This window comes from Mustelus asterias, unplaced genomic scaffold (assembly GCF_964213995.1).
Source record: "Mustelus asterias unplaced genomic scaffold, sMusAst1.hap1.1 HAP1_SCAFFOLD_819, whole genome shotgun sequence".
NCBI lineage: Eukaryota > Metazoa > Chordata > Chondrichthyes > Carcharhiniformes > Triakidae > Mustelus > Mustelus asterias.
Genome location: NW_027590765.1, coordinates 140100 through 164708, shown reverse-complemented (window position 1 = coordinate 164708; position 24609 = coordinate 140100). Strand labels below are relative to the sequence as shown.

The following is a 24609-nucleotide window of genomic DNA, read 5'->3' as shown; positions in this document are numbered from 1 at the left end:
CATGGCCAATCCCCCTGACCAGCACATCTTTGGACACAAAGGGGCAATTTAGCACGGCCAATTCACCCTAACCAACACGTCTTTCAGACTGTGGGAGGAAACCGGAGCACCCGGAGGAAACCCACGCAGACACGGAGAGAAGGTGCAGACTCCGCACAGACAGTGACCCGAGCCGGGAATGGAACCCGGGTCCCTGGCGCTGTGAGGCAGCAGTGCTAACCCTCTGTGCCACCGTGCTACCCCAAATGCTTTTCTTAGGGAATGCCTGGAGGACTGAGGGTGGGAGTTGTGTGTGTGGTCCCAGGCAAACCGGGGCTACACCCAGGACAGGTACAGCACGGGGTTAGATACAGAGTAAAGCTCCCTCTACACTGTCCCCCATCAAACACTCCCAGGACAGGTACAGCACGGGGTTAGATACAGAGTAAAGCTCCCTCTACACTGTCCCCATTCAAACACTCCCAGGACAGGGACAGCACGGGGTTAGATACAGAGTAAAGCTCCCTCTACACTGTCCCCATTCAAACACTCCCAGGACAGGGACAGCACGGGGTTAGATACAGAGTAAAGCTCCCTCTACACTGTCCCCATCAAACACTCCCAGGACAGGTACAGCACGGGGTTAGATACAGAGTAAAGCTCCCTCTACACTGTCCCCATCAAACACTCCCAGGACAGGTACAGCACGGGGTTAGATACAGAGTAAAGCTCCCTCGACACTGTCCCCATCAAACACTCCCAGGACAGGTACAGCACGGGGTTAGATACAGAGTAAAGCTCCCTCTACACTGTCCCCATCAAACACTCCCAGGACAGGTACAGCACGGGGTTAGATACAGAGTAAAGCTCCCTCTACACTGTCCCCATCAAACACTCCCAGGACAGGTACAGCACGGGGTTAGACACAGAGTAAAGCTCCCTCTACACTGTCCCCATTCAAACACTCCCAGGACAGGGACAGCACGGGGTTAGATACAGAGTAAAGCTCCCTCTACACTGTCCCCATCAAACACTCCCAGGACAGGGACAGCACGGGGTTCGATACAGAGTAAAGCTCCCTCTACACTGTCCCCATTCAAACACTCCCAGGACAGGGACAGCACGGGGTTAGATACAGAGTAAAGCTCCCTCTACACTGTCCCCATCAAACACTCCCAGGACAGGTACAGCACGGGGTTAGATACAGAGTAAAGCTCCCTCTACACTGTCCCCATCAAACACTCCCAGGACAGGTACAGCACGGGGTTAGATACAGAGTAAAGCTCCCTCTACACTGTCCCCATCAAACACTCCCAGGACAGGTACAGCACGGGGTTAGATACAGAGTAAAGCTCCCTCTACACTGTCCCCATCAAACACTCCCAGGACAGGTACAGCACGGGGTTAGATACAGAGTAAAGCTCCCTCCACACTGTCCCCCATCAAACACTCTCAGGACAGGTACAGCACGGGGTTCGATACAGAGTAAAGCTCCCTCCACACTGCCCCCATCAAACACTCCCAGGACAGGTACAGCACGGGGTTCGATACAGAGTAAAGCTCCCTCCACACTGCCCCCATCAAACACTCCCAGGACAGGTACAGCACGGGGTGAGATACAGAGTAAAGCTCCCTCTACACTGTCCCTCATCAAACACTCCCAGGACAGGTACAGCACGGGGTTAGATACAGAGTAAAGCTCCCTCTACACTGTCCCCCATCAAACACTCCCAGGGCAGGTACAGCACGGGGTTAGATACAGAGTAAAGCTCCCTCTACACTGTCCCCATCAAACACTCCCAGGACAGGTACAGCACGGGGTTCGATACAGAGTAAAGCTCCCTCCACACTGCCCCCATCAAACACTCCGAGGACAGGTACAGCACGGTGTTAGATACAGAGTAAAGCTCCCTCCAGACTGTCCCCCATCAAACACTCCCAGGACAGGTACAGCACAGGGTTAGATACAGAGTAAAGCTCCCTCTACACTGTCCCCCATCAAACACTCCCAGGGCAGGTACAGCACGGGGTTAGATACAGAGTAAAGCTCCCTCTACACTGTCCCCATCAAACACTCCCAGGACAGGTACAGCACGGGGTTAGATACAGAGTAAAGCTCCCTCCACACTGTCCCCCATCAAACACTCTCAGGACAGGTACAGCACGGGGTTCGATACAGAGTAAAGCTTCCTCCACACTGTCCCCCATCAAACACTCCCAGGACAGGTACAGCACGTGGTTAGATACAGAGTAAAGCTCCCTCTACACTGTCCCCATCAAACACTCCCAGGACAGGTACAGCACGGGGTTAGATACAGAGTAAAGCTCCCTCCAGACTGTCCCCCATCAAACACTCCCAGGGCAGGTACAGCACGGGGTTAGATACAGAGTAAAGCTCCCTCTACACTGTCCCCCATCAAACACCCCCAGGACTGGTACAGCATGGGGTTAGATACAGAGTAAAGCTCCCTCGACACTGTCCCCCATCAAACACTCCCAGGACAGGTACAGCACGGGGTTAGATACAGAGTAAAGCTCCCTCTACACTGTCCCCATCAAACACTCCCAGGACAGGTACAGCACGGGGTTAGATACAGAGTAAAGCTCCCTCTGCACTGTCCCCATCAAAAACTCCCAAGACAGGTACATCACGGGGTTAGATACAGAGTAAAGCTCCCTCGACACTGTCCCCATCAAACACTCCCAGGACAGGTACAGCACGGGGTTAGATACAGAGTAAAGCTCCCTTCACACTGTCCCCCATCAAACACTCTCAGGACAGGTGCAGCACGGGGTTCGATACAGAGTAAAGCTCCCTCCACACTGTCCCCCATCAAACACTCCCAGGACAGGTACAGCACGGGGTTAGATACAGAGTAAAGCTCCCTCTACACTGTCCCCCATCAAACACTCCCAGGACAGGTACAGCACGGGGTTAGATACAGAGTAAAGCTCCCTCTACACTGTCCCCCATCAAACACTCCCAGGACAGGTACAGCACGGGGTTAGATACAGAGTAAAGCTCCCTCTACACTGTCCCCATTCAAACACTCCCAGGACAGGGACAGCACGGGGTTAGATACAGAGTAAAGCTCCCTCTACACTGTCCCCATCAAACACTCCCAGGACAGGTACAGCACGGGGTTAGATACAGAGTAAAGCTCCCTCTACACTGTCCCCATCAAACACTCCCAGGACAGGTACAGCACGGGGTTAGATACAGAGTAAAGCTCCCTCTACACTGTCCCCATCAAACACTCCCAGGACAGGTACAGCACGGGGTTAGATACAGAGTAAAGCTCCCTCTACACTGTCCCCATCAAACACTCCCAGGACAGGTACAGCACGGGGTTAGATACAGAGTAAAGCTCCCTCTACACTGTCCCCATCAAACACTCCCAGGACAGGTACAGCACGGGGTTAGACACAGAGTAAAGCTCCCTCTACACTGTCCCCATTCAAACACTCCCAGGACAGGGACAGCACGGGGTTAGATACAGAGTAAAGCTCCCTCTACACTGTCCCCATCAAACACTCCCAGGACAGGTACAGCACGGGGTTAGACACAGAGTAAAGCTCCCTCTACACTGTCCCCATTCAAACACTCCCAGGACAGGGACAGCACGGGGTTAGATACAGAGTAAAGCTCCCTCTACACTGTCCCCATCAAACACTCCCAGGACAGGTACAGCACGGGGTTAGATACAGAGTAAAGCTCCCTCTACACTGTCCCCATCAAACACTCCCAGGACAGGTACAGCACGGGGTTAGATACAGAGTAAAGCTCCCTCTACACTGTCCCCATCAAACACTCCCAGGACAGGTACAGCACGGGGTTAGATACAGAGTAAAGCTCCCTCTACACTGTCCCCATCAAACACTCCCAGGACAGGTACAGCACGGGGTTAGATACAGAGTAAAGCTCCCTCTACACTGTCCCCATCAAACACTCCCAGGACAGGTACAGCACGGGGTTAGATACAGAGTAAAGCTCCCTCTACACTGTCCCCCATCAAACACTCCCAGGACAGGTACAGCACGGGGTTAGATACAGAGTAAAGCTCCCTCTACACTGTCCCCATCAAACACTCCCAGGACAGGTACAGCACGGGGTTAGATACAGAGTAAAGCTCCCTCTACACTGTCCCCATCAAACACTCCCAGGACAGGTACAGCACGGGGTTAGATACAGAGTAAAGCTCCCTCCACACTGTCCCCCATCAAACACTCTCAGGACAGGTACAGCACGGGGTTCGATACAGAGTAAAGCTCCCTCCACACTGCCCCCATCAAACACTCCCAGGACAGGTACAGCACGGGGTTCGATACAGAGTAAAGCTCCCTCCACACTGCCCCCATCAAACACTCCCAGGACAGGTACAGCACGGGGTGAGATACAGAGTAAAGCTCCCTCTACACTGTCCCTCATCAAACACTCCCAGGACAGGTACAGCACGGGGTTAGATACAGAGTAAAGCTCCCTCTACACTGTCCCCCATCAAACACTCCCAGGGCAGGTACAGCACGGGGTTAGATACAGAGTAAAGCTCCCTCTACACTGTCCCCATCAAACACTCCCAGGACAGGTACAGCACGGGGTTCGATACAGAGTAAAGCTCCCTCCACACTGCCCCCATCAAACACTCCGAGGACAGGTACAGCACGGTGTTAGATACAGAGTAAAGCTCCCTCCAGACTGTCCCCCATCAAACACTCCCAGGACAGGTACAGCACAGGGTTAGATACAGAGTAAAGCTCCCTCTACACTGTCCCCCATCAAACACTCCCAGGGCAGGTACAGCACGGGGTTAGATACAGAGTAAAGCTCCCTCTACACTGTCCCCATCAAACACTCCCAGGACAGGTACAGCACGGGGTTAGATACAGAGTAAAGCTCCCTCCACACTGTCCCCCATCAAACACTCTCAGGACAGGTACAGCACGGGGTTCGATACAGAGTAAAGCTTCCTCAACACTGTCCCCCATCAAACACTCCCAGGACAGGTACAGCACGTGGTTAGATACAGAGTAAAGCTCCCTCTACACTGTCCCCATCAAACACTCCCAGGACAGGTACAGCACGGGGTTAGATACAGAGTAAAGCTCCCTCCAGACTGTCCCCCATCAAACACTCCCAGGGCAGGTACAGCACGGGGTTAGATACAGAGTAAAGCTCCCTCTACACTGTCCCCCATCAAACACCCCCAGGACTGGTACAGCATGGGGTTAGATACAGAGTAAAGCTCCCTCGACACTGTCCCCCATCAAACACTCCCAGGACAGGTACAGCACGGGGTTAGATACAGAGTAAAGCTCCCTCTACACTGTCCCCATCAAACACTCCCAGGACAGGTACAGCACGGGGTTAGATACAGAGTAAAGCTCCCTCTGCACTGTCCCCATCAAAAACTCCCAAGACAGGTACATCACGGGGTTAGATACAGAGTAAAGCTCCCTCGACACTGTCCCCATCAAACACTCCCAGGACAGGTACAGCACGGGGTTAGATACAGAGTAAAGCTCCCTTCACACTGTCCCCCATCAAACACTCTCAGGACAGGTGCAGCACGGGGTTCGATACAGAGTAAAGCTCCCTCCACACTGTCCCCCATCAAACACTCCCAGGACAGGTACAGCACGGGGTTAGATACAGAGTAAAGCTCCCTCTACACTGTCCCCCATCAAACACTCCCAGGACAGGTACAGCACGGGGTTAGATACAGAGTAAAGCTCCCTCTACACTGTCCCCCATCAAACACTCCCAGGACAGGTACAGCACGGGGTTAGATACAGAGTAAAGCTCCCTCTACACTGTCCCCATTCAAACACTCCCAGGACAGGGACAGCACGGGGTTAGATACAGAGTAAAGCTCCCTCTACACTGTCCCCATCAAACACTCCCAGGACAGGTACAGCACGGGGTTAGATACAGAGTAAAGCTCCCTCTACACTGTCCCCATCAAACACTCCCAGGACAGGTACAGCACGGGGTTAGATACAGAGTAAAGCTCCCTCTACACTGTCCCCATCAAACACTCCCAGGACAGGTACAGCACGGGGTTAGATACAGAGTAAAGCTCCCTCTACACTGTCCCCATCAAACACTCCCAGGACAGGTACAGCACGGGGTTAGATACAGAGTAAAGCTCCCTCTACACTGTCCCCATCAAACACTCCCAGGACAGGTACAGCACGGGGTTAGACACAGAGTAAAGCTCCCTCTACACTGTCCCCATTCAAACACTCCCAGGACAGGGACAGCACGGGGTTAGATACAGAGTAAAGCTCCCTCTACACTGTCCCCATCAAACACTCCCAGGACAGGTACAGCACGGGGTTAGACACAGAGTAAAGCTCCCTCTACACTGTCCCCATTCAAACACTCCCAGGACAGGGACAGCACGGGGTTAGATACAGAGTAAAGCTCCCTCTACACTGTCCCCATCAAACACTCCCAGGACAGGTACAGCACGGGGTTAGATACAGAGTAAAGCTCCCTCTACACTGTCCCCATCAAACACTCCCAGGACAGGTACAGCACGGGGTTCGATACAGAGTAAAGCTCCCTCTACACTGTCCCCATCAAACACTCCCAGGACAGGTACAGCACGGGGTTAGATACAGAGTAAAGCTCCCTCTACACTGTCCCCATCAAACACTCCCAGGACAGGTACAGCACGGGGTTAGATACAGAGTAAAGCTCCCTCTACACTGTCCCCATCAAACACTCCCAGGACAGGTACAGCACGGGGTTAGATACAGAGTAAAGCTCCCTCTACACTGTCCCCCATCAAACACTCCCAGGACAGGTACAGCACGGGGTTAGATACAGAGTAAAGCTCCCTCTACACTGTCCCCATCAAACACTCCCAGGACAGGTACAGCACGGGGTTAGATACAGAGTAAAGCTCCCTCTACACTGTCCCCATCAAACACTCCCAGGACAGGTACAGCACGGGGTTAGATACAGAGTAAAGCTCCCTCCACACTGTCCCCCATCAAACACTCTCAGGACAGGTACAGCACGGGGTTCGATACAGAGTAAAGCTCCCTCCACACTGCCCCCATCAAACACTCCCAGGACAGGTACAGCACGGGGTTCGATACAGAGTAAAGCTCCCTCCACACTGCCCCCATCAAACACTCCCAGGACAGGTACAGCACGGGGTGAGATACAGAGTAAAGCTCCCTCTACACTGTCCCTCATCAAACACTCCCAGGACAGGTACAGCACGGGGTTAGATACAGAGTAAAGCTCCCTCTACACTGTCCCCCATCAAACACTCCCAGGGCAGGTACAGCACGGGGTTAGATACAGAGTAAAGCTCCCTCTACACTGTCCCCATCAAACACTCCCAGGACAGGTACAGCACGGGGTTCGATACAGAGTAAAGCTCCCTCCACACTGCCCCCATCAAACACTCCGAGGACAGGTACAGCACGGGGTTAGATACAGAGTAAAGCTCCCTCCAGACTGTCCCCCATCAAACACTCCCAGGACAGGTACAGCACAGGGTTAGATACAGAGTAAAGCTCCCTCTACACTGTCCCCCATCAAACACTCCCAGGGCAGGTACAGCACGGGGTTAGATACAGAGTAAAGCTCCCTCTACACTGTCCCCATCAAACACTCCCAGGACAGGTACAGCACGGGGTTAGATACAGAGTAAAGCTCCCTCCACACTGTCCCCCATCAAACACTCTCAGGACAGGTACAGCACGGGGTTCGATACAGAGTAAAGCTTCCTCCACACTGTCCCCCATCAAACACTCCCAGGACAGGTACAGCACGTGGTTAGATACAGAGTAAAGCTCCCTCTACACTGTCCCCATCAAACACTCCCAGGACAGGTACAGCACGGGGTTAGATACAGAGTAAAGCTCCCTCCAGACTGTCCCCCATCAAACACTCCCAGGGCAGGTACAGCACGGGGTTAGATACAGAGTAAAGCTCCCTCTACACTGTCCCCCATCAAACACCCCCAGGACTGGTACAGCATGGGGTTAGATACAGAGTAAAGCTCCCTCGACACTGTCCCCCATCAAACACTCCCAGGACAGGTACAGCACGGGGTTAGATACAGAGTAAAGCTCCCTCTACACTGTCCCCATCAAACACTCCCAGGACAGGTACAGCACGGGGTTAGATACAGAGTAAAGCTCCCTCTGCACTGTCCCCATCAAAAACTCCCAAGACAGGTACATCACGGGGTTAGATACAGAGTAAAGCTCCCTCGACACTGTCCCCATCAAACACTCCCAGGACAGGTACAGCACGGGGTTAGATACAGAGTAAAGCTCCCTTCACACTGTCCCCCATCAAACACTCTCAGGACAGGTGCAGCACGGGGTTCGATACAGAGTAAAGCTCCCTCCACACTGTCCCCCATCAAACACTCCCAGGACAGGTACAGCACGGGGTTAGATACAGAGTAAAGCTCCCTCCAGACTGTCCCCCATCAAACACTCCCAGGACAGGTACAGCATGGGGTTAGATACAGAGTAAAGCTCCCTCTACACTGTCCCCCATCAAACACTCCCAGGGCAGGTACAGCACGGGGTTAGATACAGAGTAAAGCTCCCTCTACACTGTCCCCATCAAACACTCCCAGGACAGGTACAGCACGGGGTTAGATACAGAGTAAAGCTCCCTCCACACTGTCCCCCATCAAACACTCTCAGGACAGGTACAGCACGGGGTTCGATACAGAGTAAAGCTCCCTCCACACTGTCCCCCATCAAACACTCCCAGGACAGGGACAGCACGGGGTTAGATACAGAGTAAAGCTCCCTCTACACTGTCCCTCATCAAACACTCCCAGGACAGGTACAGCACGGGGTTAGATACAGAGTAAAGCTCCCTCCAGACTGTCCCCCATCAAACACTCCCAGGACAGGTACAGCACGGGGTTAGATACAGAGTAAAGCTCCCTCTACACTGTCCCCCATCAAACACTCCCAGGGCAGGTACAGCACGGGGTTAGATACAGAGTAAAGCTCCCTCTACACTGTCCCCCATCAAACACCCCCAGGACTGGTACAGCATGGGGTTAGATACAGAGTAAAGCTCCCTCTACACTGTCCCCCATCAAACACTCCCAGGACAGTTACAGCACGGGGTTAGATACAGAGTAAAGCACCCTCTACACTGCCCGATCAAACACTCCCAGGACAGGTACCGCACGGGGTTAGATACAGAGTAAAGCTCCCTCCAGACTGTCCCCCATCAAACACTCCCAGGACAGGTACAGCACGGGGTTAGATACAGAGTAAAGCTCCCTCTACAATGTCCCCATCAAACACTCCCAGGACAGGTACAGCACGGGGTTAGATACAGAGTAAAGCTCCCTCTACAATGTCCCCATCAAACACTCCCAGGACAGGTACAGCACGGGGTTAGATACAGAGTGAAGCTCCCTCTACATTGTCCCCATCAAACACTCCCAGGACAGGTACAGCACGGGGTTAGATACAGATTAAAGCACCCTCTGCACTGCCCGATCAAACACTCCCAGGACAGGTACAGCACGGTGTTAGATACAGAGTAAAGCTCCCTCTACACTGTCCCGATCAAATGCTCCCAGGACAGGTACAGCACGGGGTTAGATACAGAGTAAAGCTCCCTCTACACTGTCCCCCATCAAACACTCCCAGGACAGGGACAGCACGGGGTTAGATACAGAGTAAAGCTCCCTCTACACTGTCCCCATCAAACACTCCCAGGACAGGGACAGCACGGGGTTAGATACAGAGTAAAGCTCCCTCTACAGTGTCCCCCATCAAACACTTCCAGGACAGGTACAGCACGGGGTTAGATACAGAGTAAAGCTCCCTCTACACTGTCCCCATCAAACACTCCCAGGACAGGTACAGCACGGGGTTAGATACAGAGTAAAGCTCCCTCTACACTGTCCCCCATCAAACACTCCCAGGACAGGTACAGCACGGGGTGAGATACAGAGTAAAGCTCCCGCTACACTGTCCCCATCAAACACTCCCAGGACAGGTACAGCACGGGGTTAGATACAGAGTAAAGCACCCTCTACACTGCCCGATCAAACACTCCCAGGACAGGTACAGCACGGGGTTAGATACAGAGTAAAGCTCCCTCTACACTGTCCCCATCAAACACTCCCAGGACAGGGACAGCACGGGGTTAGATACAGAGTAAAGCTCCCTCTACACTGTCCCCATCAAACACTCCCAGGACAGGTACAGCACGGGGTTAGATACAGAGTAAAGCTCCCTCGACACTGTCCCCCATCAAACACTCCCAGGACAGGTACAGCACGGGGTTAGATACAGAGTAAAGCTCCCTCTACACTGTCCCCCATCAAACACTCCCAGGACAGGTACAGCACGGGGTTAAATACAGAGTAAAGCTCCCTCTACACTGTCCCCATCAAACACTCCCAGGACAGGTACAGCACGGGGTTAGATACAGAGTAAAGCTCCCTCTGCACTGTCCCCCATCAAACACTCCCAGGACAGGTACAGCACGGGGTTAGATACAGAGTAAAGCTCCCTCTACACTGTCCCCCATCAAACACCCCCAGGACTGGTACAGCATGGGGTTAGATACAGAGTAAAGCTCCCTCTACACTGTCCCCATCAAACACTTCCAGGACAGGTACAGCACGGGGTTAGATACACAGTAAAGCTCCCTCTCCACTGTCCCCATCAAACACTCCCAGGACAGGTACAGCACGGGGTTAGATACAGAGTAAAACTCCCTCTACACTGTCCCCCATCAAACACTCCCAGGACAGGTACAGCACGGGCTTAGATACAGAGTAAAGCTCCCTCTACACTGTCCCCCATCAAACACTCCCAGGACATGTACAGCATGGGGTTAGATACAGAGTAAAGCTCCCTCTACACTGTCCCCCATCAAACACTCCCAGGACAGGTACAGCACGGGGTTAGATACAGAGTAAAGCTCCCTCTACACTGTCTCCATCAAACACTCCCAGGACAGGTACAGCATGGCGTTAGATACAGAGTAAAGCTCCCTCTACACTGTCCCCATCAAACACTCTCAGGACAGGTACAGCACGGGGTTCGATACAGAGTAAAGCTCCCTCCACACTGTCCCCCATCAAACACTCCCAGGACAGGTACAGCACGGGGTTAGATACAGAGTAAAGCTCCCTCTACACTGTCCCTCATCAAACACTCCCAGGACAGGTACAGCACGGGGTTAGATACAGAGTAAAGCTCCCTCCAGACTGTCCCCCATCAAACACTCCCAGGACAGGTACAGCACGGGGTTAGATACAGAGTAAAGCTCCCTCTACACTGTCCCCCATCAAACACTCCCAGGGCAGGTACAGCACGGGGTTAGATACAGAGTAAAGCTCCCTCTACACTGTCCCCCATCAAACACCCCCAGGACTGGTACAGCATGGGGTTAGATACAGAGTAAAGCTCCCTCTACACTGTCCCCCATCAAACACTCCCAGGACAGGTACAGCACGGGGTTAGATACAGAGTAAAGCCCCCTCTACACTGCCCGATCAAACACTCCCAGGACAAGTACAGCACGGGGTTAGATACAGAGTAAAGCTCCCTCCAGACTGTCCCCCATCAAACACTCCCAGGACAGGTACAGCACGGGGTTAGATACAGAGTAAAGCTCCCTCTACAATGTCCCCATCAAACACTCCCAGGACAGGTACAGCACGGGGTTAGATACAGAGTAAAGCTCCCTCTACAATGTCCCCATCAAACACTCCCAGGACAGGTACAGCACGGGGTTAGATACAGAGTGAAGCTCCCTCTACATTGTCCCCCATCAAACACTCCCAGGACAGGTACAGCACGGGGTTAGATACAGATTAAAGCACCCTCTACACTGCCCGATCAAACACTCCCAGGACAGGTACAGCACGGGGTTAGATACAGAGTAAAGCTCCCTCTACACTGTCCCGATCAAATGCTCCCAGGACAGGTACAGCACGGGGTTAGATACAGAGTAAAGCTCCCTCTACACTGTCCCCCATCAAACACCCCCAGGACTGGTACAGCATGGGGTTAGATACAGAGTAAAGCTCCCTCTACACTGTCCCCCATCAAACACTCCCAGGACAGTTACAGCACGGGGTTAGATACAGAGTAAAGCACCCTCTACACTGCCCGATCAAACACTCCCAGGACAGGTACAGCACGGGGTTAGATACAGAGTAAAGCTCCCTCCAGACTGTCCCCCATCAAACACTCCCAGGACAGGTACAGCACGGGGTTAGATACAGAGTAAAGCTCCCTCTACAATGTCCCCATCAAACACTCCCAGGACAGGTACAGCACGGGGTTAGATACAGAGTAAAGCTCCCTCTACAATGTCCCCATCAAACACTCCCAGGACAGGTACAGCACGGGGTTAGATACAGAGTGAAGCTCCCTCTACATTGTCCCCATCAAACACTCCCAGGACAGGTACAGCACGGGGTTAGATACAGATTAAAGCACCCTCTGCACTGCCCGATCAAACACTCCCAGGACAGGTACAGCACGGGGTTAGATACAGAGTAAAGCTCCCTCTAACTGTCCCGATCAAATGCTCCCAGGACAGGTACAGCACGGGGTTAGATACAGAGTAAAGCTCCCTCTACACTGTCCCCCATCAAACACTCCCAGGACAGGGACAGCACGGGGTTAGATACAGAGTAAAGCTCCCTCTACACTGTCCCCATCAAACACTCCCAGGACAGGTACAGCACGGGGTTAGATACAGAGTAAAGCTCCCTCTACAGTGTCCCCCATCAAACACTTCCAGGACAGGTACAGCACGGGGTTAGATACAGAGTAAAGCTCCCTCTACACTGTCCCCATCAAACACTCCCAGGACAGGTACAGCACGGGGTTAGATACAGAGTAAAGCACCCTCTACACTGCCCGATCAAACACTCCCAGGACAGGTACAGCACGGAGTTAGATACAGAGTAAAGCTCCCTCTACACTGTCCCCATCAAACACTCCCAGGACAGGGACAGCACGGGGTTAGATACAGAGTAAAGCTCCCTCTACACTGTCCCCATCAAACACTCCCAGGACAGGTACAGCACGGGGTTAGATACAGAGTAAAGCTCCCTCGACACTGTCCCCCATCAAACACTCCCAGGACAGGTACAGCACGGGGTTAGATACAGAGTAAAGCTCCCTCTACACTGTCCCCCATCAAACACTCCCAGGACAGGTACAGCACGGGGTTAGATACAGAGTAAAGCTCCCTCTACACTGTCCCCATCAAACACTCCCAGGACAGGTACAGCACGGGGTTAGATACAGAGTAAAGCTCCCTCTGCACTGTCCCCCATCAAACACTCCCAGGACAGGTACAGCACGGGGTTAGATACAGAGTAAAGCTCCCTCTACACTGTCCCCCATCAAACACCCCCAGGACTGGTACAGCATGGGGTTAGATACAGAGTAAAGCTCCCTCTACACTGTCCCCATCAAACACTCCCAGGACAGGTACAGCACGGGGTTAGATACACAGTAAAGCTCCCTCTCCACTGTCCCCATCAAACACTCCCAGGACAGGTACAGCACGGTGTTAGATACAGAGTAAAACTCCCTCTACACTGTCCCCCATCAAACACTCCCAGGACAGGTACAGCACGGGGTTAGATAAAGAGTAAAGCTCCCTCTACACTGTCCCCCATCAAACACTCCCAGGACAGGTACAGCATGGGGTTAGATACAGAGTAAAGCTCCCTCGACACTGTCCCCCATCAAACACTCCCAGGACAGGTACAGCACGGGGTTAGATACAGAGTAAAGCTCCCTCTACACTGTCTCCATCAAACACTCCCAGGACAGGTACAGCATGGCGTTAGATACAGAGTAAAGCTCCCTCTACACTGTCCCCATCAAACACTCTCAGGACAGGTACAGCACGGGGTTCGATACAGAGTAAAGCTCCCTCCACACTGTCCCCCATCAAACACTCCCAGGACAGGTACAGCACGGGGTTAGATACAGAGTAAAGCTCCCTCTACACTGTCCCTCATCAAACACTCCCAGGACAGGTACAGCACGGGGTTAGATACAGAGTAAAGCTCCCTCCAGACTGTCCCCCATCAAACACTCCCAGGACAGGTACAGCACGGGGTTAGATACAGAGTAAAGCTCCCTCTACACTGTCCCCCATCAAACACTCCCAGGGCAGGTACAGCACGGGGTTAGATACAGAGTAAAGCTCCCTCTACACTGTCCCCCATCAAACACCCCCAGGACTGGTACAGCATGGGGTTAGATACAGAGTAAAGCTCCCTCTACACTGTCCCCCATCAAACACTCCCAGGACAGGTACAGCACGGGGTTAGATACAGAGTAAAGCCCCCTCTACACTGCCCGATCAAACACTCCCAGGACAGGTACAGCACGGGGTTAGATACAGAGTAAAGCTCCCTCCAGACTGTCCCCCATCAAACACTCCCAGGACAGGGACAGCACGGGGTTAGATACAGAGTAAAGCTCCCTCTACAATGTCCCCATCAAACACTCCCAGGACAGGTACAGCACGGGGTTAGATACAGAGTAAAGCTCCCTCTACAATGTCCCCATCAAACACTCCCAGGACAGGTACAGCACGGGGTTAGATACAGAGTAAAGCTCCCTCTACACTGTCCCGATCAAATGCTCCCAGGACAGGTACAGCACGGGGTTAGATACAGAGTAAAGCTCCCTCTACACTGTCCCCCATCAAACACTCCCAGGACAGGGACAGCACGGGGTTAGATACAGAGTAAAGCTCCCTCTACACTGTCCCCATCAAACACTCCCAGGACAGGTACAGCACGGTGTTAGATACAGAGTAAAGCTCCCTCGACACTGTCCCCCATCAAACACTCCCAGGACAGGTACAGCACGGGGTTAGATACAGAGTAAAGCTCCCTCTACAGTGTCCCCCATCAAATACTTCCAGGACAGTGACAGCACGGGGTTAGATACAGAGTTAAGCTCCCTGTACACTGTCCCCCATCAAACACTCCCAGGACAGGTACAGCACGGGGTTAGATACAGAGTAAAGCTCCCGCTCCACTGTCCCCATCAAACACTCCCAGGACAGGTACAGCACGGGGTTAGATACAGAGTAAAGCACCCTCTACACTGCCCGATCAAACACTCCCAGGACAGGTACAGCACGGGGTTAGATACAGAGTAAAGCTCCCTCTACACTGTCCCCAATCAAACACTCCCAGGACAGGGACAGCACGGGGTTAGATACAGAGTAAAGCTCCCTCTACACTGTCCCCATCAAACACTCCCAGGACAGGTACAGCACGGGGTTAGATACAGAGTAAAGCTCCCTCGACACTGTCCCCCATCAAACACTCCCAGGACAGGTACAGCACGGGGTTAGATACAGAGTAAAGCTCCCTCTACACTGTCCCCCATCAAACACTCCCAGGACAGGTACAGCACGGGGTTAGATACAGAGTAAAGCTCCCTCTACACTGTCCCCATCAAACACTCCCAGGACAGGTACAGCACGGGGTTAGATACAGAGTAAAGCTCCCTCTGCACTGTTCCCCATCAAACACTCCCAGGACAGGTACAGCACGGGGTTAGATACAGAGTAAAGCTCCCTCTACACTGTCCCCCATCAAACACCCCCAGGACTGGTACAGCATCGGGTTAGATACAGAGTAAAGCTCCCTCGACACTGTCCCCATCAAACACTCCCAGGACAGGTACAGCACGGGGTTAGATACACAGTAAAGCTCCCTCTCCACTGTCCCCATCAAACACTCCCAGGACAGGTACAGCACGGGGTTAGATACAGAGTAAAGCTCCCTCTACACTGTCCCCCATCAAACACTCCCAGGACAGGTACAGCACGGGGTTAGATACAGAGTAAAGCTCCCTCCAGACTGTCCCCCATCAAACACTCCCAGGACAGGTACAGCACAGGGTTAGATACAGAGTAAAGCTCCCTCTACACTGTCCCCCATCAAACACTCCCAGGGCAGGTACAGCACGGGGTTAGATACAGAGTAAAGCTCCCTCTACACTGTCCCCCATCAAACACCCCCAGGACTGGTACAGCATGGGGTTAGATACAGAGTAAAGCTCCCTCTACACTGTCCCCCATCAAACACTCCCAGGACAGGTACAGCACGGGGTTAGATACAGAGTAAAGCACCCTCTACACTGCCCGATCAAACACTCCCAGGACAGGTACAGCACGGGGTTAGATACAGAGTAAAGCTCCCTCCAGACTGTCCCCCATCAAACACTCCCAGGACAGGTACAGCACGGGGTTCGATACAGAGTAAAGCTCCCTCTACAATGTCCCCATCAAACACTCCCAGGACAGGTACAGCACGGGGTTAGATACAGAGTAAAGCTACCTCTACAATGTCCCCATCAAACACTCCCAGGACAGGTACAGCACGGGGTTAGATACAGAGTGAAGCTCCCTCTACATTGTCCCCCATCAAACACTCCCAGGACAGGTACAGCACGGGGTTAGATACAGATTAAAGCACCCTCTACACTGCCCGATCAAACACTCCCAGGACAGGTACAGCACGGAGTTAGATACAGAGTAAAGCTCCCTCTACACTGTCCCCATCAAACACTCCCAGGACAGGTACAGCACGGGGTTAGATACAGAGTCAAGCTCCCTCTACACTGTCCCCCATCAAACACTCCCAGGACAGGGACAGCACGGGGTTAGATACAGAGTAAAGCTCCCTCTACACTGTCCCCATCAAACACTCCCAGGACAGGTACAGCACGGTGTTAGATACAGAGTAAAGCTCCCTCGACACTGTCCCCCATCAAACACTCCCAGGACAGGTACAGCACGGGGTTAGATACAGAGTAAAGCTCCCTCTACACTGTCCCCCATCAAACACTCCCAGGACAGGGACAGCACGGGGTTAGATACAGAGTAAAGCTCCCTCTACACTGTCCCCATCAAACACTCCCAGGACAGGTACAGCACGGTGTTAGATACAGAGTAAAGCTCCCTCTACAGTGTCCCCCATCAAACACTTCCAGGACAGGTACAGCACGGGGTTAGATACAGAGTAAAGCTCCCTCTACACTGTCCCCATCAAACACTCCCAGGACAGGTACAGCACGGGGTTAGATACAGAGTAAAGCTCCCTCTACACTGTCCCCCATCAAACACTCCCAGGACAGGTCCAGCACGGGGTGAGATACAGAGTAAAGCTCCCGCTACACTGTCCCCATCAAACACTCCCAGGACAGGTACAGCACGGGGTTAGATACAGAGTAAAGCACCCTCTACACTGCCCGATCAAACACTCCCAGGACAGGTACAGCACGGGGTTAGATACAGAGTAAAGCTCCCTCTACACTGTCCCCATCAAACACTCCCAGGACAGGGACAGCACGGGGTTAGATACAGAGTAAAGCTCCCTCTACACTGTCCCCATCAAACACTCCCAGGACAGGTACAGCACGGGGTTAGATACAGAGTAAAGCTCCCTCGACACTGTCCCCCATCAAACACTCCCAGGACAGGTACAGCACGGGGTTAGATACAGAGTAAAGCTCCCTCTACACTGTCCCCCATCAAACACTCCCAGGACAGGTACAGCACGGGGTTAGATACAGAGTAAAGCTCCCTCTACACTGTCCCCATCAAACACTCCCAGGACAGGTACAGCACGGGGTTAGATACAGAGTAAAGCTCCCTCTGCACTGTCCCCCATCAAACACTCCCAGGACAGGTACAGCACGGGGTTAGATACAGAGTAAAGCTCCCTCTACACTGTCCCCCATCAAACACCCCCAGGACTGGTACAGCATGGGGTTAGATACAGAGTAAAGCTCCCTCTACACTGTCCCCATCAAACACTCCCAGGACAGGTACAGCACGGGGTTAGATACACAGTAAAGCTCCCTCTCCACTGTCCCCATCAAACACTCCCAGGACAGGTACAGCACGGGGTTAGATACAGAGTAAAACTCCCTCTACACTGTCCCCCATCAAACACTCCCAGGACAGGTACAGCACGGGGTTAGATACAGAGTAAAGCTCCCTCTACACTGTCCCCCATCAAACACTCCCAGGACAGGTACAGCATGGGGTTAGATACAGAGTAAAGCTCCCTCTACACTGTCCCCCATCAAACACTCCCAGGACAGGTACAGCACGGGGTTAGATACAGAGTAAAGCTCCCTCTACACTGTCTCCATCAAACACTCCCAGGACAGGTACAGCATGGCGTTAGATACAGAGTAAAGCTCCCTCTACACTGTCCCCATCAAACACTCTCAGGACAGGTACAGCACGGGGTTCGATACAGAGTAAAGCTCCCTCCAGACTGTCCCCCATCAAACACTCCCAGGACAGGTACAGCACGGGGTTAGATACAGAGTAAAGCTCCCTCTACACTGTCCCCCATCAAACACTCCCAGGGCAGGTACAGCACGGGGTTAGATACAGAGTAAAGCTCCCTCTACACTGTCCCCCATCAAACACCCCCAGGACTGGTACAGCATGGGGTTAGATACAGAGTAAAGCTCCCTCTACACTGTCCCCCATCAAACACTCCCAGGACAGGTACAGCACGGGGTTAGATACAGAGTAAAGCCCCCTCTACACTGCCCGATCAAACACTCCCAGGACAGGTACAGCACGGGGTTAGATACAGAGTAAAGCTCCCTCCAGACTGTCCCCCATCAAACACTCCCAGGACAGGTACAGCACGGGGTTAGATACAGAGTAAAGCTCCCTCTACAATGTCCCCATCAAACACTCCCAGGACAGGTACAGCACGGGGTTAGATACAGAGTAAAGCTCCCTCTACAATGTCCCCATCAAACACTCCCAGGACAGGTACAGCACGGGGTTAGATACAGAGTGAAGCTCCCTCTACATTGTCCCCCATCAAACACTCCCAGGACAGGTACAGCACGGGGTTAGATACAGATTAAAGCACCCTCTACACTGCCCGATCAAACACTCCCAGGACAGGTACAGCACGAGGTTAGATACAGAGTAATGCTCCCTCTACACTGTCCCGATCAAATGCTCCCAGGACAGGTACAGCACGGGGTTAGATACAGAGTAAAGCTCCCTCTACACTGTCCCCCATCAAACACTCCCAGGACAGGGACAGCACGGGGTTAGATACAGAGTAAAGCTCCCTCTACACTGTCCCCATCAAACACTCCCAGGACAGGTACAGCACGGTGTTAGATACAGAGTAAAGCTCCCTCGACACTGTCCCCCATCAAACACTCCCAGGACAGGTACAGCACGGGGTTAGATACAGAGTAAAGCTCCCTCTACAGTGTCCCCCATCAAATACTTCCAGGACAGGTACAGCACGGGGTTAGATACAGAGTAAAGCTCCCTGTACACTGTCCCCCATCAAACACTCCCAGGACAGGTACAGCACGGGGTTAGATACAGAGTAAAGCTCCCGCTCCACTGTCCCCATCAAACACTCCCAGGACAGGTACAGCACGGGGTTAGATACAGAGTAAAGCACCCTCTACACTGCCCGATCAAACACTCCCAGGACAGGTACAGCACGGGGTTAGATACAGAGTAAAGCTCCCTCTACACTGTCCCCATCAAACACTCCCAGGACAGGTACAGCACGGGGTTAGATACAGAGTCAAGCTCCCTCTACACTGTCCCCCATCAAACACTCCCAGGACAGGTACAGCACGGGGTTAGATACAGAGTAAAGCTCCCTCTACACTGTCCCCATCAAACACTCCCAGGACAGGTACAGCACGGGGTTAGATACAGAGTAAAGCTCCCTCTGCACTGTTCCCCATCAAACACTCCCAGGACAGGTACAGCACGGGGTTAGATACAGAGTAAAGCTCCCTCTACACTGTCCCCCATCAAACACCCCCAGGACTGGTACAGCATGGGGTTAGATACAGAGTAAAGCTCCCTCTACACTGTCCCCATCAAACACTCCCAGGACAGGTACAGCACGGGGTTAGATACACAGTAAAGCTCCCTCTCCACTGTCCCCATCAAACACTCCCAGGACAGGTACAGCACGGGGTTAGATACAGAGTAAAGCTCCCTCTACACTGTCCCCCATCAAACACTCCCAGGACAGGTACAGCACGGGGTTCGATACAGAGTAAAGCTCCCTCCAGACTGTCCCCCATCAAACACTCCCAGGACAGGTACAGCACGGGGTTAGATACAGAGTAAAGCTCCCTCTACACTGTCCCCCATCAAACACTCCCAGGGCAGGTACAGCACGGGGTTAGATACAGAGTAAAGCTCCCTCTACACTGTCCCCCATCAAACACCCCCAGGACTGGTACAGCATGGGGTTAGATACAGAGTAAAGCTCCCTCTACACTGTCCCCCATCAAACACTCCCAGGACAGGTACAGCACGGGGTTAGATACAGAGTAAAGCCCCCTCTACACTGCCCGATCAAACACTCCCAGGACAGGTACAGCACGGGGTTAGATACAGAGTAAAGCTCCCTCCAGACTGTCCCCCATCAAACACTCCCAGGACAGGTACAGCACGGGGTTAGATACAGAGTAAAGCTCCCTCTACAATGTCCCCATCAAACACTCCCAGGACAGGTACAGCACGGGGTTAGATACAGAGTAAAGCTCCCTCTACAATGTCCCCATCAAACACTCCCAGGACAGGTACAGCACGGGGTTAGATACAGAGTGAAGCTCCCTCTACATTGTCCCCCATCAAACACTCCCAGGACAGGTACAGCACGGGGTTAGATACAGATTAAAGCACCCTCTACACTGCCCGATCAAACACTCCCAGGACAGGTACAGCACGGGGTTAGATACAGAGTAAAGCTCCCTCTACACTGTCCCCATCAAACACTCCCAGGACAGGTACAGCACGGGGTTAGATACAGAGTCAAGCTCCCTCTACACTGTCCCCCATCAAACACTCCCAGGACAGGGACAGCACGGGGTTAGATACAGAGTAAAGCTCCCTCGACACTGTCCCCCATCAAACACTCCCAGGACAGGTACAGCACGGGGTTAGATACAGAGTAAAGCTCCCTCTACAGTGTCCCCCATCAAACACTTCCAGGACAGGTACAGCACGGGGTTAGATACAGAGTTAAGCTCCCTGTACACTGTCCCCCATCAAACACTCCCAGGACAGGTACAGCACGGGGTTAGATACAGAGTAAAGCTCCCTCTACACTGTCCCCCATCAAACACTCCCAGGACAGGTACAGCACGGGGTTAGATACAGAGTAAAGCTCCCGCTACACTGTCCCCATCAAACACTCCCAGGGCAGGTACAGCACGGGGTTAGATACAGAGTAAAGCACCCTCTACACTGCCCGATCAAACACTCCCAGGACAGGTACAGCACGGGGTTAGATACAGAGTAAAGCTCCCTCTACACTGTCCCCCATCAAACACTCCCAGGACAGGTACCGCACGGGGTTAGATACAGAGTAAAGCTCCCTCTACACTGTCCCCATCAAACACTCCCAGGACAGGTACAGCACGGGGTTAGATACAGAGTAAAGCTCCCTCGACACTGTCCCCCATCAAACACTCCCAGGACAGGTACAGCACGGGGTTAGATACAGAGTAAAGCTCCCTCTACACTGTCCCCCATCAAACACTCCCAGGACAGGTACAGCACGGGGTTAGATACAGAGTAAAGCTCCCTCTACACTGTCCCCATCAAACACTCCCAGGACAGGTACAGCACGGGGTTAGATACAGAGTAAAGCTCCCTCTGCACTGTCCCCCATCAAACACTCCCAGGACAGGTACAGCACGGGGTTAGATACAGAGTAAAGCTCCCTCTACACTGTCCCCCATCAAACACCCCCAGGACTGGTACAGCATGGGGTTAGATACAGAGTAAAGCTCCCTCTACACTGTCCCCATCAAACACTCCCAGGACAGGTACAGCACGGGGTTAGATACACAGTAAAGCTCCCTCTCCACTGTCCCCATCAAACACTCCCAGGACAGGTACAGCACGGGGTTAGATACAGAGTAAAGCTCCCTCTACACTGTCCCCCATCAAACACTCCCCGGACAGGTACAGCACGGGGTTAGATACAGAGTAAAGCTCCCTCTCCACTGTCCCCCATCAAACACTCCCAGGACAGGTACAGCATGGGGTTAGATACAGAGTAAAGCTCCCTCTACACTGTCCCCCATCAAACACTCCCAGGACAGGTACAGCACGGGGTTAGATACAGAGTAAAGCTCCCTCTACACTGTCTCCATCAAACACTCCCAGGACAGGTACAGCATGGCGTTAGATACAGAGTAAAGCTCCCTCTACACTGTCCCCATCAAACACTCCCAGGACAGGTACAGCATGGGGTTAGATACAGAGTAAAGCTCCCTCTACACTGTCCCCATCAAACACTCCCAGGACAGGTACAGCACAGGGTTAGATACAGAGTAAAGCTCCCTCTACACTCTCCCCATCAAACACTCCCAGGACAGGTACAGCACGGGGTTAGATACAGAGTAAAGCTCCCTCTGCACTGTCCCCCATCAAACACTCCCAGGACAGGTACAGCACGGGGTTAGGTACAGAGTGAAGCTCCCTCTACACTGTCCCCATCAAACACTCCCAGGACAGGTACAGCACGGCGTTAGGTACAGAGTAAAGCTCCCTCTACACTGTCCCCATCAAACACTCCCAGGACAGGTACAGCACGGGGTTAGATACAGAGTAAAGCTCCCTCGACACTATCCCCCATCAAACACTCCCAGGACAGGTACAGCACGGGGTTAGATACAGAGTAAAGCTCCCTCTACACTGTCCCCCATCAAACACTCCCAGGACAGGTACAGCACGGGGTTAGGTACGGGGGGCTTGCTCAGACATATTGAGGGGTTTGTGGTGTTAGACAAGTCTATGATGTGCGAGGAACAGGTGGGAACGGTGTGGTGGTGGGTGGAGGGGCGGGAGGTGTCGGGCAAGCTTGTCTAGTGGGGCGGGGGTGGTGGGACGGACTGCGTGCGTTGACTAGATGGGGAGAATCAGTTGACCTCGAAGGGGAGGGAGGAGAGGATCGGTTGAGTGAGCGGTTGGAGTGCGTGTAGGCACAGTGGCTTTGGACTGAGTGGGGAGATGGGCCGGAGAGTGGGACTGATGACCATGTCTCTGGGCACTGGGTTGGCAGGAATGAGGGGTTTGTCTTGTATCTTTGGGCCCCTGGCGAGTGGGTGCGAATTGCAGAGGGGGCAACTGGCACCGTGTCAACAAGGCCGAGGAAGCCAGTCCCTGAGGGAGTTATCACAACACCACGCTTTATTTTGGGCAGGTTTTCTATCGACCCCAATGGTGACCGCACACACATTGGGCTCCCCAAATGCCCGGCCTCACCCCTCCCCCGGGCTACCCTGTTCAATATTCTACTCGCAAGCTAAACTGAGCCTTCACCTTCTTCAGAGAGATGTCCGTTCCGGTTTGTGGCCAGGGCGTGTCGCTCGGTGTCGGGGAGGGTGGGATATCGGCACTAGGCCGGGATTGGAGCCTGGCCCTTTCCTGATCTCTGTGTTCAAGGCTTAGCACTGTGTGTAGATGGGATATTGGCACTAGGCCGGGATTGGAGCCTGGCCCTTTCCTGATCCCTGTGTCTGGGTCTCATCACAACGTGTAGATGGGATATTGGCACTAGGCCCGGATTGGAGCCTGGCCCTTTCCTGATCCCTGTGTCTGGATCTCAGCACTGCGTGTGGGTGGGATATCGGCACTAGGCCGGGATTGGAGCCTGCCACTTTCCTGATCCCTGTGTCTGGATCTCAGCACTGCGTGTGGGTGGGATATCAGCACTAGGCCGGGATTGGAGCCTGGCCCTTTCCTGATCCCTGTGTCTGGGTCTCAGCACTGCGTGTGGGTGGGATATTGGCACTAGGCCGGGATTGGAGCCTGGCCCTTTCCTGATCCCTGTGTCTGGGTCTCAGCACTGTGTGTGGGTGGGATATTGGCACTAGGCCGGGATTGGAGCCTGGCCCTTTCCTGATCCCTGTGTCTGGGTCTCAGCACTGTGTGTGGGTGGGATATTGGCACTAGGCCGGGATTGGAGCCTGGCCCTTTCCTGATCCCTGTGTGTGGATCTTAGCACTGCGTGTGGGTGGGATATTGGCACTAGGCCGGGATTGGAGCCTGGCCCTTTCCTGGGGGAAGTCCCCGAGGCGGGAGAAGGCCTCCGGCTCCCAGGTCACGCTCGCTGACAGCTCTCTCTGTCTCTCCCCGCAGGCGAGGTGGGCGATTGGAAGAACCACTTCACCGTGGCTCAGGATGAGGCCTTCGAGGCTGACTATGCGCGGAGGATGAAGGGCTCGGACCTGCGATTCCGCACCGAGCTGCGGCAGTAGCTGCCGTGTCCCAACCCCGACGTCGAGGAGTCCATTCGGCCCTTCAAGGCTGCCCCAGTTGGTCGGAGGTCCCGGCTGATGAATCTGCAGACTCGCCAATCCTTCCTTGTCGACGGGGACTCCAATCCGCCGTTCTGAGTCTCCCAATTGAACCTGCTTTAAATCCCCTTGCGGGCAGAACCTCACCACAACTCGCTGCAAAACCCTCCATCTGCTTCCGTGGAATAGGCCCCTCAGTCCCTCTAATACTAGCTCGGTCTGGGCTCCTGCTCTGCCCAAGACCGCAAGGAACTACAAAGGGTCGTGAATGTA

General features: G+C 53.5%; 1 protein-coding gene across 1 annotated transcript in view; it reads left to right on the top strand.

Annotated features, from left to right (window-relative positions):
* LOC144487464 (sulfotransferase 1A1-like) overlaps nucleotides 1-24404 on the top strand; it is a gene marked incomplete at its 5' end in the record, with an annotated part of 40915 nt that extends 16511 nt beyond the window's left edge. Inside the window, one exon of the mRNA XM_078205560.1 lies at nucleotides 24179-24404. Within this exon, the coding sequence (XP_078061686.1) occupies nucleotides 24179-24297 (119 nt within the window). The remainder of the gene's footprint in view (nucleotides 1-24178) is intronic.
* Between the last annotated feature and the right edge of the window lie 205 nt (nucleotides 24405-24609).